The sequence below is a fragment of the Hypomesus nipponensis genome, chromosome 28 (genome assembly GCF_054491055.1).
Source record: "Hypomesus nipponensis isolate SF chromosome 28, ASM5449105v1, whole genome shotgun sequence".
Classification (NCBI taxonomy): domain Eukaryota; kingdom Metazoa; phylum Chordata; class Actinopteri; order Osmeriformes; family Osmeridae; genus Hypomesus; species Hypomesus nipponensis.
This window is the reverse complement of record NC_140388.1, coordinates 6,187,943-6,202,606: the sequence shown is the minus strand read 5'-3', so window position 1 is coordinate 6,202,606 and position 14,664 is coordinate 6,187,943. Positions and strand designations below refer to the sequence as shown.

General features: G+C 39.6%; 1 protein-coding gene across 1 annotated transcript; it reads right to left on the bottom strand.

Annotated features, from left to right (window-relative positions):
- Positions 1–700: 700 nt before the first annotated feature.
- mapk1 (mitogen-activated protein kinase 1) lies at positions 701–13,670 on the bottom strand. The gene is made up of 9 exons (XM_084694472.1): positions 13,333–13,670; positions 8,096–8,278; positions 6,921–7,110; positions 5,619–5,735; positions 5,328–5,442; positions 4,911–5,042; positions 4,339–4,448; positions 4,084–4,212; positions 701–3,234 (listed from the first exon to the last, which is right to left on the bottom strand). Exons 1-8 carry the CDS (start codon positions 13,476–13,478, stop codon positions 4,108–4,110), a joined length of 1,098 nt encoding a protein of 365 aa, XP_084550598.1. The 5' UTR covers positions 13,479–13,670; the 3' UTR covers positions 701–3,234; positions 4,084–4,107.
- Between the last annotated feature and the right edge of the window lie 994 nt (positions 13,671–14,664).

The following is a 14,664-nucleotide window of genomic DNA, read 5'->3' as shown; positions in this document are numbered from 1 at the left end:
TTTACTATCTTGGAACAGAACAGCTGTTGTAAATGAATAAAGGTGAGAACAAACTGTGGGTACGACACAGAATCAAGAACATTGTGGTCTCTGGCGGGATAGAGGTATAAGGCCCCACAGTAGGAAAAGGGCAATGAGTGACCTGATGTGATTATATTACATGTGCAACTCCATTAAGAACACTTTCAACCAAAACCATGACACTGTCAAGCCCATTCCAAGGCAACTAGTGGCTGGTTGTCACTAGGGTAAACAGGAGACCCAACTCCGCCATTCCTAAACATACTACCAAGCATGGTACGGACACACTAACTTATCCCAAGTTACCCCATGAAACGTGCAACCAAGTTGAATTGGTTAAAGTCACTCCTCAGTATAAATACCACCCACCAGGGCCTAACCCTTTCAGTGGTGTGTCTGGCTAAAGCAGTGTTTATGAGGTGGTTGAGTGTGTCGGCAGTTCTTACCCCAGTGTGGACAAACGAAGGAGGAAACTATACTGAGGACCAACGCAATGACACATGCAAATCTTTTCTTCTTAATACATAATTAAAGCAATTTATGATCAGCACAGCATTTTACTGGAGTACATTGAATTAAAGCCATCTTATTAAGCAGTTCATGGAGAAAAGCAGAGTGCCATACAGTAGTTATACATAGTTTTCAGAATGTTTCAAAAGACACAGCTCTAGACATGAAATAAAACAGGGTATTTAATAGTTTCTAAATGATATAGCATGGTATATGACAAGAACTGGATAAATCATAAGCGACTAAGCCCTAAACATTTGCATATGGTTTGTTCAAATCCGAGACAAGACTAAATGGCAAAGTTGCTTTTTTTTTCCTTAGCGACTGATGCCAATGTAAACTGCAAAAATACAACACAAACAGTAACTTTTCTATCCCTTGACATTACTAATTAAAGGTTCTTACTCAAAATATACCCAGAAGTGTTTCAGTTCATGCTAACAACTTACACATGATCAATATTTAATAACATTCATTTCACAAAATAATATATGCAAACATCAGGAAATAAGCAATAGAGGCAGTAATACATAAAGCCAAAATTATACTTAATCAAAGTTGAAAGTTTCAGGAACAAATATAATGTAGCAAGATTTTTTTGTGTTCATTTTCTTTACAGTTTTAAACCACTGACTTGTCATCACAAAATATTTAACGAAAACAATCTATGAATACTTGTCCATGAACATAAAATAAAATGTAAGAAAGGCACAAAAAGCAAACAGGGTGTACATTGGACTTAATGAAGTTTATATTAGAACAGATATGCAGTGGAGTGAGTTAAGGCCCTGTTGGCACCTGATTCTGAATCGACACGTCCAAAGAAAGCATTGTAAAAAAAACACTGAAATAAGTGCAATCATTGTTTGTCGAAAAAGTGTTACACACAAAAGCACAGATGATAATTTTCGTGAATTTTGGATTGTAATTTTGTTTTCATTTCAATAACTAACGGCATAAGTGCATGTAAAGCCAGTAGTAAATGAAAGCCAGGGTTAGAACCTGAGATGCTGCAATGATGTAACCACTAATTATATTTACTATTATAGTACTTATAAAATTCTACATTTCCAGTGGACAAAATCTTGAAAAGAACCGTTCATAATTGACACATTATTCTGGCATTAGTTGGAAAGAGAAACTAAGAAAATCTACAAGAGGCCCAGATGATTCTCTAAATACATAATCCTGTACAGGTACATTATGCAGCATGATTTCCCAGGAACCAAATTCCTCAGCCTGGTACAACCATTAAACCAAAATGTGTTAGTATGCGAAGGAAAACTGCTTTAAAAATTAATGCACCGTAACAAAACACATTTTTAATAAATACAAAATAAAAATAAATACAAAAAGACAAACAAATAGCAGAATAAAAACTGAAGAGGTAAAAAAAAAAAAAAAGACAGAACCCTGTGATTAGGAAGATTGAGACCACAAAAGGTAAAATAAGAAGAGCCTTGGCATTCCAGTTAGAATATCTGACTATGTGGCACTTACACTGTCTTTGTATACAGAGCTTTAACAGTCATGCAAAGAGCACTTGGCAAGAAACAGAAGACACACGCAACGAGGCACATAGAAAATCTGAAGGGAGAAAAAGGTGGAACTGCACTTAATTCCTTTATTTACAAATGAGTTATCAGTGTAATTCATTCATTGATCTGTGATGTTAAGGTCATTTAAATTGTAGATTTTATTTTTGTTTGTCTCTCACAAATTAGGTTGATCTAGTGGAACACCCTTTCCAGGCATTTTTAATTGGAAAGGAAAATCTCTCCAACTGTCCACAAGCAAAAAGACTGAACTACAAAAGATCCAAATCTTCAATGGGAACAATGTGGTCTTCACGTAATTTTCCAGCAGGTCCATTAGTATACGCGTCAATCTATATGATCCCTCACCTTTCCCTCCTATTCAGTCTACAATATAATGACAAACTGTCAGGCTTTGGGGACAATATGCTCTTAGCAGATCTATATGGTGTCCAAGGAAATCTCCTTATGTTGTTGCTCCGAGTGTTGGTTAGCTGTTTTCGAAGCCCCAAAAAGACCCATTAACAAAACATATCCCTACATGTGCTCTCCCTCAAAACCCATTAGTGACCTATAAAGTCATCATGTGATTAATTCATTGCATAAATCCGTTGATTTGATCTCTAATGTAAGAGTTAACAAATCATATACTTTAAAATTGGGCTCAAGTTTAAAACTGAAATGCATGTTGATATTCAGACGTTCCCTCCAAAATCAATTTACCAAATTATACATTGCTTGTGCAATGTATATTTATAATAGCCACAAGTAAATTTGCACAGAACAGCAAGTTCATGACTAATTTGACAAAACAGACAAATATCTTATTGAACAGAAATAGCATATTTGTTAATCTTGGCTTCAATACATAAGCACCTCCACATTAATAAGCCATTCACCCAATACACAAAGGGTGAAGGATATCATGGAGAAAGGAACAGGAGAAGAAAAGAAAAAAAATCACACCCGGATCAGAAAATTGGAAAATGGGAATTGAGAGATACAGAATGAGGGGGGGGGGGGGGAGAGAGGAAAAATAGACTGATTTGACATCCTTCCTGAGCAGTGGACAAACAACGGAATACAGGCAATCCTGGAGACAGGTTAAACCACAGCGACAAGGTAGAGGCAGAACTGTGGCGAAGCAGAAGCATGTCCGGAGCATCGTCTAGAGGGGAAAGGGCAGGGCACAAAACTGGATTAAACCTTCTTGTTTACCACGTGCGGAAATTGTTGACACGTATACTTTTAGCTAGGATCAGTTGTAAAATTAGTGCTGTGTCATTAACAGTGGAGGACTATGGCGTGCTGAATAAGCGTAATAATATTTGACTTTAAGAGCCCAGATAATGGCATTACTATATTCTAGTATATGTTGTATAAACTTCCGCAAATTTGATTTTGTTGAAGTGCACTTCCCCTCAGCAAGAATCTAGAAGCAAGAATCTTATTGCCGTCAAACACATTTTATTATATCACTGTGGTCAAAAAGAGGAAATTCAAAACTTTCTACACATGTAACAATATCTAAAATTTACTGTGGCTCTACACAATCTCACAATGTTCTTTTTAAATTTTCAACTTGGTAATACGAGAACGACTTTTGAAAGTTATGCCCTTCAATGATAGATCTGCTTTCCTAATTATTAATGTTATAATTATGATTACTTGAAATAGCACCAAAACAAAATGGCAACAAACAAATCTAAAGTAAATGAGAACAACAATACCAATAGAAGAATAAAACTGAATTTTCATTGAAGGTTGAATAAACCAATTATTCTAAAGGAAATTGGAGCCTATAATTTCTGGAATTTTTACAGCATGAAATAAGAATATTGGTCAGAAATATCAGTTATTAGCAAACTCTCTAAAACCATTTGTATTTGGCAGATCAAAAAGACACACTACATTCTATAAATGAAGCTGCAAATCATTAACATCTCAAGTCAGTTAACAAGTACAGCATTATTGAAGGGTCAGCTGCCATTTCTATAGGCTACTGAGCTGAACTTACCTATGTGGGAGGTTAGGGCCTGAATCATGTTTGGAAGCGTGCAGTTTCTTCAAAAATGAGCTCCTTTAATGTTTCTTTGGGGAGGTCATCAAGCTCCATGTCAAACTTAAATGGAGCTTCGGCTACAGGCTAGAGTAGGAAATGGAGAGGACATGAATCGATTTAACTACCCACAAACCAATATGTTGAAGCTGACAAGTTTACATGAAGGGTTTTGCATTTTATTCATTCAGCTACACATATGGCGCTTATCACCTCATCAGTGGGGTCATAATACTGTTCCAGGTACGGGTGGGCCAGAGCTTCCTCCACCTCAATCCGTTTGTGGGGGTTGAAGGTCAACATCTTATCCAATAGGTCCAGCGCTGTAACAGCAGGAAAGGGAAAAAGAGAAGGGTCGGTCAATGAAGAAAGAAATTAAAGAGTATTGAAGTAAGAGAGACCATACTTTACACAAACATTCTGCATTCTAGTCAATATCCCAAGTTTTTTGTCGACATACTCTTAAGCATATGGAAATAAAATGTCTACAACGTACAGTACAGGACCTGGTGTACAATGTGATTTATTGCACTAAGGTGTCTTGCTGCTTGCAATAGCAAGACTAAACGAGGCTGCAATGGTCATTTTAGAATCAGAATCAAAAAGATGTGACGTGTCTTTATAACTGTATTGTTTTTGTTTGAGGTAAAGGCTGATTTGTAATCATTGCCTCCTTAGGAGAAGGTCAACATTTCGGAGAGATCAAGACAGAATGGAATAAGGAACAGTCCCATAAAAATGGAGGTGCTAAATGTTCAATTAGACCCATAGTTTGACTTCTCTACCTTTGGGGTCGGCGTTGGTGAAGAGGCGGTTCCAGGGCACTTTGCAGCGCAGGGGGAGAGACAACAGGTAGTTCCTTGCCTTGATGTTGATGATACAGTTCAGGTCTTCCTGGGACGGAGAACCTAGTATACCTGAAAAGGATGGTGACGGAGTAACAATGTTAACCACTGGTGTATGCTGACCCTACTTTGTAATGAATCACATGACCTTACAAACTCGATTTCGTAGCTAGGTGGAGGCAAAGCTAAGGGTGTGAAGGTACGTGCGCATGGTTAAATGTTAGTCATAACAGCAGCTTTTCTTAACATAACCTTTTTGTGCACTGCAAATTGTTTTGAGTTGTTTAGTTAAGTGGTAGTATTAGTGTTATTACTGTATGGTGAACATAAGCCCAGGCATTAGCAATGGAAGTTTACCTAAAATATGGTTGAGCTGATCCAAGTAATGTTTTCCAGGGAAGATAGGCCTGTTGGATAGCATTTCTGCTAGGATGCAGCCAACTGACCAGATGTCAATGGACTTGGTGTAACCCTAGGAGAGACAGAGGGGGAGAGAAAGAAAAAGATCATAAATAACATTAAAAGACAAGAGCTCTCCTTTATGACCAACACACAATGCCAATTATCCACCGCCCAAGGGACAACACAGAAGTCCTTTTGGTAACCATTGCCGACAGTTACCGCCGTGCGGCAGCGCGAGGGGCTTACTTTGGAGTTGAGCATGATTTCAGGAGCCCTGTACCAGCGGGTGGCAACGTACTCGGTCAGGAAGCCGGTGTGATCGTGGTCAGGGTCGGCCACGCGGGCCAGACCAAAGTCACAGACCTGAAGAAAAAGGATTGAAGAAAGGGTTACATTAGCAGCAGCAATGCCACAGAGATGTCAAAGCTGTGGAAAAGGGTGTCAGTGGAAATCACTTTCTGCTCAACGCCTTTGGTCCCAACTAATTGAAACGACGCATGCAAGGAGCTTATCACGGCATTGTTATTGTAATTTGGAAGGTATCCGATCCCTACCCGTCATTGGCTATAAACTTGAATTGCTTTTCCATGGTGGTTCTCACACCTCATTGTGTGACTTCCTGTTGCATTGGTAGTCATAATATTATGTCATGTTGTTAAGCAAAGGTCAAGATGTGGTTTGATTGGTTGTTCTACAGATAACAATTGTGTATAAAAGTGAATTTGAAACATTGTCTCTAGATTCTTCTCCTTAGGTACTTCACCGAAACTCCTGCTTCTCCTTGTACTTGCCATTGTCTTCTCTCATCGATCCATAATATTCATGGTAGAGTAGGTAAGATTTCAAACCATTTTGTAACATTTTTGCCTTGTAACGGATTTAATTCATTTGCAATGTTATTAAATATACATTTCATTTAACTTTACATTGACAATTCTTGCTAATGTAACCCATACAAATCTAATCCAAATAACCGCAATCCTAGCATATTTGGTTCATATAAATACACTGTCCAGTTTAACCCCGTACATTATCTCCATCCATCACAATCATTGCCTGCTTGAAAAGCATATCCACATTAAAATTGTCATTTGTTTAACAGACACCTTTATCCAAAGCGACATACGAATAATGCAACTACAAAACATAGGGGACCTGCCGACCATGTAATAAAATGCATTTTATATTCATGAATAAGTAATCGTCATTCTTTGAGCCCGTAAAAGGTTGAAGTCATTATTGGCGTGGTGATTTAAATAAAAAAAGCTCAAGCGGAAGCTTTGGTTGAACTTCTTTCTGAAATTGGCTACAAATATAATGGCCTATAAACCGTAATTACATTTCCCGCTCAGTATTTATTGTTACCCTGTAAAGCCATTTGTTTATTTCAAGTTTTGGCCAACATATGCCTAAAGTACACAGCCCAATACAACATGCAGCAACATGACAAAGCCTGTTGCTGCTTTGTGTCCAAGAGAGTCACACAGTTGTTGAGCTTGTGTGTTCCCTCGATCGTACGTTTCAGAACAGAGGACAAGGGTGGCGTACCTTGAGATCGCAGGTCGTGTTGAGCAGTAAGTTCGAGGGTTTGAGGTCTCTGTGAAGAACGTTGGCAGAATGGATGTACTTGAGTCCTCTCAGGATCTGGTACAGGAAGTAGCAGATGTGGTCGTTGCTCAGGTGCTGGGTCTTCAGGAGTTTGTAGAGGTCTGTCTCCATCAGATCCTGGACAATGTAGCTTCATAGCAATGTGTTAAAGAGGGTATTTGACATTCGTGCAACAAATCAGTGACAACACTCTCATTTGAAATGTAATGTGACATGAGTAGTTCCCATCTCCCCAATCTGATTGTTCACACCCGAGCTTGAAGATAAAATGGCAAACAAATGTTATCTGTGGCATCCAGTCACGGAGGGTGACGGAAAGCCACGGAGACAGAGAGCCAGTTGAAGCACCGTCTTGCGTTTCATTAACAATGAGTAACATTTTTTATTTTATTTTTTTCTTCCCTGAGGGCTTTTTCCTCACTCTATAGCTCGAGTCCTTCTTCCCCCCTCTATGAGCTCTGCTGGGTGGGGAGTTGCGCTGATGAGCTGACCAGCGACGGCCATGCTGCTCGTCATCAGAGTGGGAAACAGTCTGAAGACTTGGCCGTAAGGCGGCCGTTGTCGCTGGTGCTACAAGCACCAGGGGAGGATACTACTCTCTGGGGAAGCCACACTGATTTCAATTCAATTCTTATGATGGAATAGTGACTCGTATTTATCGGTCCCCTACTTTCTGAAAGGCAAGTCAACCTATCTTACCATGACAGTCTGTTGTAACTATAATGTTAACTACAGGATATTTTTACTTGGTCTCCAGGAATTGTGATCCCCTGAAAATGCATAGCAATTACACAAAAATGGGGATTAGTTGAGCACCAAGCCTTATGTTGTTCTTCATAATAAGTGTTGAATTAGAGCTTTATAATGACTTCCCATTTATTGATGATCGTGTAAACGCATCAGTACTGGCAACCAATCCTATCCATAAAAACATTTCCAGATAAAGCACACCATCTTTGTACTCTTGTGCAAATATTGCCTTCTCTTCCTTTCTCATTCTTCTGTAATTCTTGATCAATCAAACACGATAAGAAGTCAATCAAGAAGGCAAAAGGATCATTTCCAGGTCCTCAAAAACATGGTAGGACAAATAAAGAGCTTAAGAACAAGGATACACATCTTTCATCAGGTCAGCTGTCGGTGTGCGGATGATGTCATTGATTCCAATGATGTTTTCATGTTTGAAGCGCAGCAGGATCTTGATCTCTCTCAGGGTGCGCTGACAGTACGTTTGGTGCTCGAAGGGGCTGATCTTCTTAATGGCCACTCGTACCTTGTTGTCCCGGTCATAGGCAGAGCTGTGACAAACATGACAACAAATATAAAATTAATGTTTCAGACAATTATTGAATGTCTATATTTTGAAATCAGATATAAAAAATAAAAAAAATTCTGTTTATGTTGTCATAATGTGGTATTATATGTGGATCAACAAGGATACCCTTTTGTTATTATGAACGTTTAATGTAACAAAGTTTGGGAAAGGTTTTGATGCTCTGAGATCAACAGGAAAATGTGTTGAATTAAAACTTTTCAAAGAATGTTCTCACTTTACTTACCTACCTACCTACCAAGATAAAATATGTAACAAGAACATTTACAGAAAAGGCGCTAAACAAAAAGTGCAAATGAGCTTACAAAAATTATGAGATACCGAATAATGAGATTGATATAACTTTAATCCATACTTCCTGGTTGACCGGGGATATTTATTGTGCAGAGTCCCAAAAACGTGGGTGCCTGCAGACCAGTGTCTGGCTCATGAGGACTATATTGTTATCAAGTAGGAGTTTTGTTCAAATCTGGTCAATCCATCCAGTGAAATTAATTAATTTGCGGAAATCAATTTCAGAATGACAATGACAATGGAAGGTGTCCAAATGGCTTTTAACGGGTTGATTTCATATGGAAGGAACACGTCACCTAGTCTTAAATCTGGCAGATCTGCTGGGGCTTTGTGCAACGTTACACCGCACACAACTTGAGGCGGAAACTGTCACACCAAAACACACGCACATTAAAAAGTAATGAGAATTGGTTGCTCTAGTGATGAATCAGATTACACTTAAAAGCTGAGAAATGTGTACAGGATTCCCGGAAGGCCTTTTAAGTGACCTTCAACAACACTGTTCCACGTTTTGCAGCTTCACAGAAGTGTGTGGGCAGGGAGAAGAGCAGTAGCACTCATCACACAGTCCAGGAAGTTTACATCTTTCACCACTTTGTGAGGCCTTAAGAACAATGTTAACATTATAATACACTCAATAGGGACGTAAACATCTATACAGTATATCTTTATGGATGGGCAGGAAACTGCTCATATTTTTCTTATATTAGAATAATGTATATTTTATTTTATTATATTTAAAGTCACATGTCGACAGCCCCTGATTTGCACCTAGGCTCACTGTTGTAGCCATGTTGGTCTGGTAGTGTATGTATTGGAACAATTTTAAAAGATTCACAAGCCAGCTGGTTGGTCGGTTAAAGTTGGCAGGCTTGATAGACCATCTCTGCTAGATTGTAAGGATTACACCTAGAAAAGCAAGGGACCATGAAGAATTTCATGACACACAATAGCCTACATTTTGAAAAGAATATATGCACTTTTCTGCATTTTTTTCTTACGCAGGAAGAGGGAGGATACAGGGGGGGGGGATTGTTTCCAAGGAAACTGACTTCAAGGCTTTATACTGGAGCCAATGTTGCTTTTTATGCAACAAGCTGTTGCCATGACAATGTGTTAGTGGGTAAGGGGGTGAAAGGAGTAGCTCTACTGGTAGGTTCAGCATCTGGTGCTAAAGTGCTGTGTTCCTTCACGAGGGGAACAACAGGGGAGATGCCTGGGCATAATAGATGGGTGCATGTTGTCTCAATTTCTCTATTGCCAAATGGATGTTCATTATGTAGGCTAGAGTTATGTTTGGAAGCTCCTGGTGAACAGTGTTACCAACTCCCAAAGGACTCAAAGCTCAATGTCTTTTGTACTACTGTGATCGAAAGCAATTAAAGCAAGTCAAGTATCATTTCTTTTGGCTGTGAAGATAAGCTCTCCCTAACAGTCTCCAGCATGGAGAGGCTTGCCAGTTCATCTTCAGAGACCCGCTCAGCGCACCAAATAAGATCCCAGCTCCGCTTGCTGACACCTTGATGAACATCTCATTCCACAATCATAAGTTTTAATATAGAGTTGGGGGGTCCCTCTGTGCCCCCAACTGCAAACTGCCTCCACTAGTCTGATAAGGCTTGGAATGGTTGAACAGCTGAATTAAACATATGATTAGAGGCCAATACTACATCAGCCACAAGAGATCTAGAGGTCAAGCAAAGATGTTCCACCGAAATAGATGGGATCATTCTGAGAGGCTACTAGCTGTTTTGACTAGATAATGGCCCATGCAAAAAGCAAGGTCCATACTGAAATGTTTTGCCGAGTTCAGTGCAAGTACGACCAAGAAAACGCATTTGAGATGAATGCCAACACCCTCTGAAAGCCAGGTACAATCAGCCAACATCAGTGACATGTTTTAATGATCTAGTAGCCGAATGGAAGCAACCTCTCGCAGTAATGTTTGGACCATCTCAACTGACAGGGATTTGAAAAGCAGGTGTCAGTATACCACGTCGGCATCAACAGACATGCGGGTGTAGAGTGTTGTTTGTTTCGGTGTTGTAGTTTTATGACATTTAATTTGACTCAGTTTCCTGTGGCATTTTATGGTTTGGAGCCACGTAAACACTGAAAACCAAGAAGACACAAAACACATCGCTCCATGACGTCATATCTGTTCAGTGATTGCATATGGTAGGTCACTCCACAGAAACACTGCAGGAAAGTGCAATGCAGAATTGTTGCTCATCATGTGTGTTGCTAACAGGAACTTGGGGCATGTTTTCTATCAATCTTATCAAGAAGGAAATCACCTTAAAATAGATTCAGACATGTAATATGTGTATCTGTTTTACCTCATGGCTGCCACCCCTTTGATGCAAATCAAGACTAAGGCAGGAATGAAAGTCTCTTGTGTTCTCACTGGCCAGTCTTTAGATAACAACACAGTGGTTTTATGTGCTCTAGAAGTGATAGAGGGAGACTGTGGGTAATCAAACACACATTATCCCTCTCTGTAAATTGCACAACAGTGTTGTAGTACAGACGTCACCAGAGCTGTTGCCATAGAGATGGGCATAGTGGCAGTATTTGGAAACACACCTGGCTCCCCCTACAGGACAATAGCCCCAGTGCAAGGTGGGAGCATGGCTATTGGGGTGAGGAATTCATTCGTCCATCTTAGTGAGACGTCTTAAAACATGCATCATTTGAGTGATTTTGGCTGAGAAAATATGTTACCCAATACGACAGCTCATCCATTTGTTTTGTCAAATGATTTTAATGAATGAAAGTGCTTTGGCAGATTGGATAAGATTACTAATATCTACTGTAGTGCTCGTTGGTGGCAAAAGCCAGTGCACTGCCCATTGGCGGCTGTGGAGCGCCATGGTTCCATCACTTAGTGCAGCTCCACATGACAGCAAAGGCCTACGCAAGCAGCTCAGCCAAACAACGTCACACTGCACTTCTGTGCAATACACTGGCCAAATTGCAACTTCCTACAGTGCCTGGATTATGAGATAATCCATCCGCAGACAGGCTAACAGAGATTCCTGTCCTGTATAATTAGATAATAATTGGCGACACACGCCTGTGTGGATTTCTAGAAATCAGGGGGCAACTGTTTTGTACGTTTTGTCAACACAGTTCACAGGTCCAGGAGAGAGTCTTAAATCCTTCTATAGAAGATGTAACTCAACTTTCCCCAGAAAGAAAATAGGAAAAAGGCTGCATCAGTTCCTTGTAAAAAGCGCTGCAAGGAATGCTACCTCCACTAGACATGTTATGATGAGTCAAATAAACAATAAGGTAGGGGCGCGCCGCTAGCTCACTGGATAGCACACGCACTCTACGGGCTCAAGCCCGTGCTCAGCGGTCCGGGCTTGACTCTTGCTTAAGCCATTTCTACACGTCTTCCCCCCACATCTCTCTCTCTCTCTCTCTCCCAGACATTTCCTGTCCATCTCTAAGTGTGTCTGTCCAATACAGCCACTAAAAGGCTAAAAAATATGTCCTAAAAACAACAAAAAAGCAATAACGTTTCTGATTAAACATCATTTAATACTCTTTTTATATGGAGTGAAGACATGAAACATGTATTTTCATGTACGTTTTATTTTCTTACTCAAGCTTGTATGGTAATCCAAGAAGTATCAAACAAATCAGGCATAATATACTGTATGTATTTTAAACATTATATTATAGGCTGTTTTATATAATATTTATACACAATATTATATACATTAGATTTAAATTATATATTAAATCTTCATAGCACCCTAACAGGGGAGAGCAAGTTGAAAGTCTGACATCCTGACATTTGAGAAACATTAGCACTAAAAGAAGTTTGCTCAGTTAGAATAGAATCAGATAACTGAAAATACCTACAGTTAGTTGGCCTTGATAAAGTCCCAGGCGCACAGCCATAAAACCATTAGGTCTACAGAAGGTTATGCAAGTGCGCAAGTATTATCATTTTACATAATAAAAATTGATGCACCCACAATGCACACTGCTACGCAGAGCTGTGCCCCAAATTGTAAAGCTCTGCAAGGTAGGCCTACACACAGTAGCCTACATTGGGAGATGAAAAAGCTGCACTATTGAGTTCAGTTTCACTCTCGTAGCCTACTCGCTCCCACATCTAGAGAACATTAAGGCAATCATGTGTGTAGGATGCAAATACAGTTCTATCACTAGTATTGCACTGTGACATTCTGCATCAAATCATTTGTAGAGAACACAAACTATTCTAAACTCTACAATATGTTAGGTAGTCCAAATGTCAAAGTAGGTTACTTGCACAATGCCAGGTAGCATTTCCCCCCAAACCATTCGCTGCCACTACTGCCACCCAGAGCCTCTTCCAGTTGTGCTCAACGAAAACTTCTGATTTCTGACCTAAACTGAAATTAATTTGATATTTTGGATAACCTAGCCATAGGGTACATATAAATGACGCAAAAAATGTGGATGCCTAGACCCCTGTATAACAGCGTATGCTTAGCATAACATTTTCTATTTCTAGCACATAAGTCCATAAGGTTTCATGATCAACAAGTAGCAGAACAATTTAGCCAACACCTATACATTTCCAATACTTATTAAAGGCGTTTCCCAATTCGCACGCCGATAAACTATTTAATGGCGGATGATTTTTAAATTTGATTTCCTGATTAACAAAAAGTTTAGACGTAAGAATTTATGCTAAATAATTGACATTTTGGTTAAATAACTTACCACACCATTCCGTAGGCCCCCTCTCCAATGTAGGAAAGATTGCTGTAACGGGGCCCTACATCGAAGGCCTGCCCGCGAACTAACTCAGCGTCCGATCCGGGGTTGTGCCCGCAAGCAGCAGTGGCAGATACCGCAGCTGTCGCCATTATTTAACGAGGCTGCTGTAAATCTTGTACGCACAACAAGGATTGTGAATTAAAATGTGAATCAGCTTCTTTCTTTGGTCTCTTTAGTCAATATGTTCAAAACGTTGCTTGTTTCTAAGACTGCTCTCAGCTCAACTGTGTGCATGAATTGCTTTCGCTAGCGGATGAGAAAACTGGCAGCATGAAGGCTAATGGAGATGGTCATGTGATCTGAGATCAGAACACACGAGACTTATATGTAACATAAACCTCATGTTCATTCCCATATTTACAATATTGAGGTGCAGATTACATAATCAGATAGTATGCAATGTACTATTATTGCACGTCATTTTAGGGGCATATTACAAAATAGTTTAATTTGTCCAGGGTCAGAGAAAACAGCAGCAGCAATGTCATCGTTGTTGTGTGATGTTTTTCGTCTCATCTAATATGAGGGAGGTTGTGTGCTGTATTAGTAACTTTCATTTAATGCATTATAGGCAAAGAGTACTCTTTGTAATAGGTTTAATATGCATTCATGTACTCACAATAACACAAACCGTTTTAACCAAACAATTGTTTTAGATAGACGAGAGTAGACATAACATAAATACACAAATGATTATTTGATATCAATAGGCACATTTTTTATGTAATTTGATATTTGACGTGAATTGTTTAATGCACGAGTAGTACTAGAACAGGCAGAACAATCCATTTGAAATTGAAATGTATTTGAATGTTTTGTTTAAATAGGTTTATGTTTCACAATGCGCAATAGAGAGCAAAGACAATCCATTTGAAACCAATACTCACTTTCAATACCAGAGAGAAAAATCATGACCTCTCTAAAAAAGTTGCGAGCCATTGTCTGCTTGAAAAAAGTGAAGTCAGCCAAGAACATATTCTCCAACTCCATACCCCTTCCTTAATTTCGTTCTTGAGCATCTTAGATGTAGATGAGCACAACGACCTCATGACCCTTCCCCACTTCACCACTAGAGGTCGCTCTTCCCCGAATGCTGGCCCTACCTGATCTCTTGATGAGTTCATCACTTCCCACATACCTGTTTTGAATCCCACTCACGCCCTGTAGATCAGGGGTTCTCACATTTTCAGGGCCAGGGATCCCTTACAGGGGTGACCATTTTCCAAAGACCCCACCATAATCGTAACACCCATTCAGCATACCCTTTTCGTGTCC

Coding starts and splice junctions, on each gene's coding strand:
- mapk1 (XM_084694472.1), bottom strand. CDS start 13,478: ATGGCGACAGCTGCGGTATCTGCCACTGCTGCTTGCGGGCACAACCCC. Junction 7,111..8,095: donor GCTGACCTGATGAAAGATGT/GTATCCTTGTTC, acceptor ATTGCTATGAAG/CTACATTGTCCAGGATCTGA. Junction 5,443..5,618: donor AAATCATGCTCAACTCCAAA/GTAAGCCCCTCG, acceptor TGTCTCTCCTAG/GGTTACACCAAGTCCATTGA.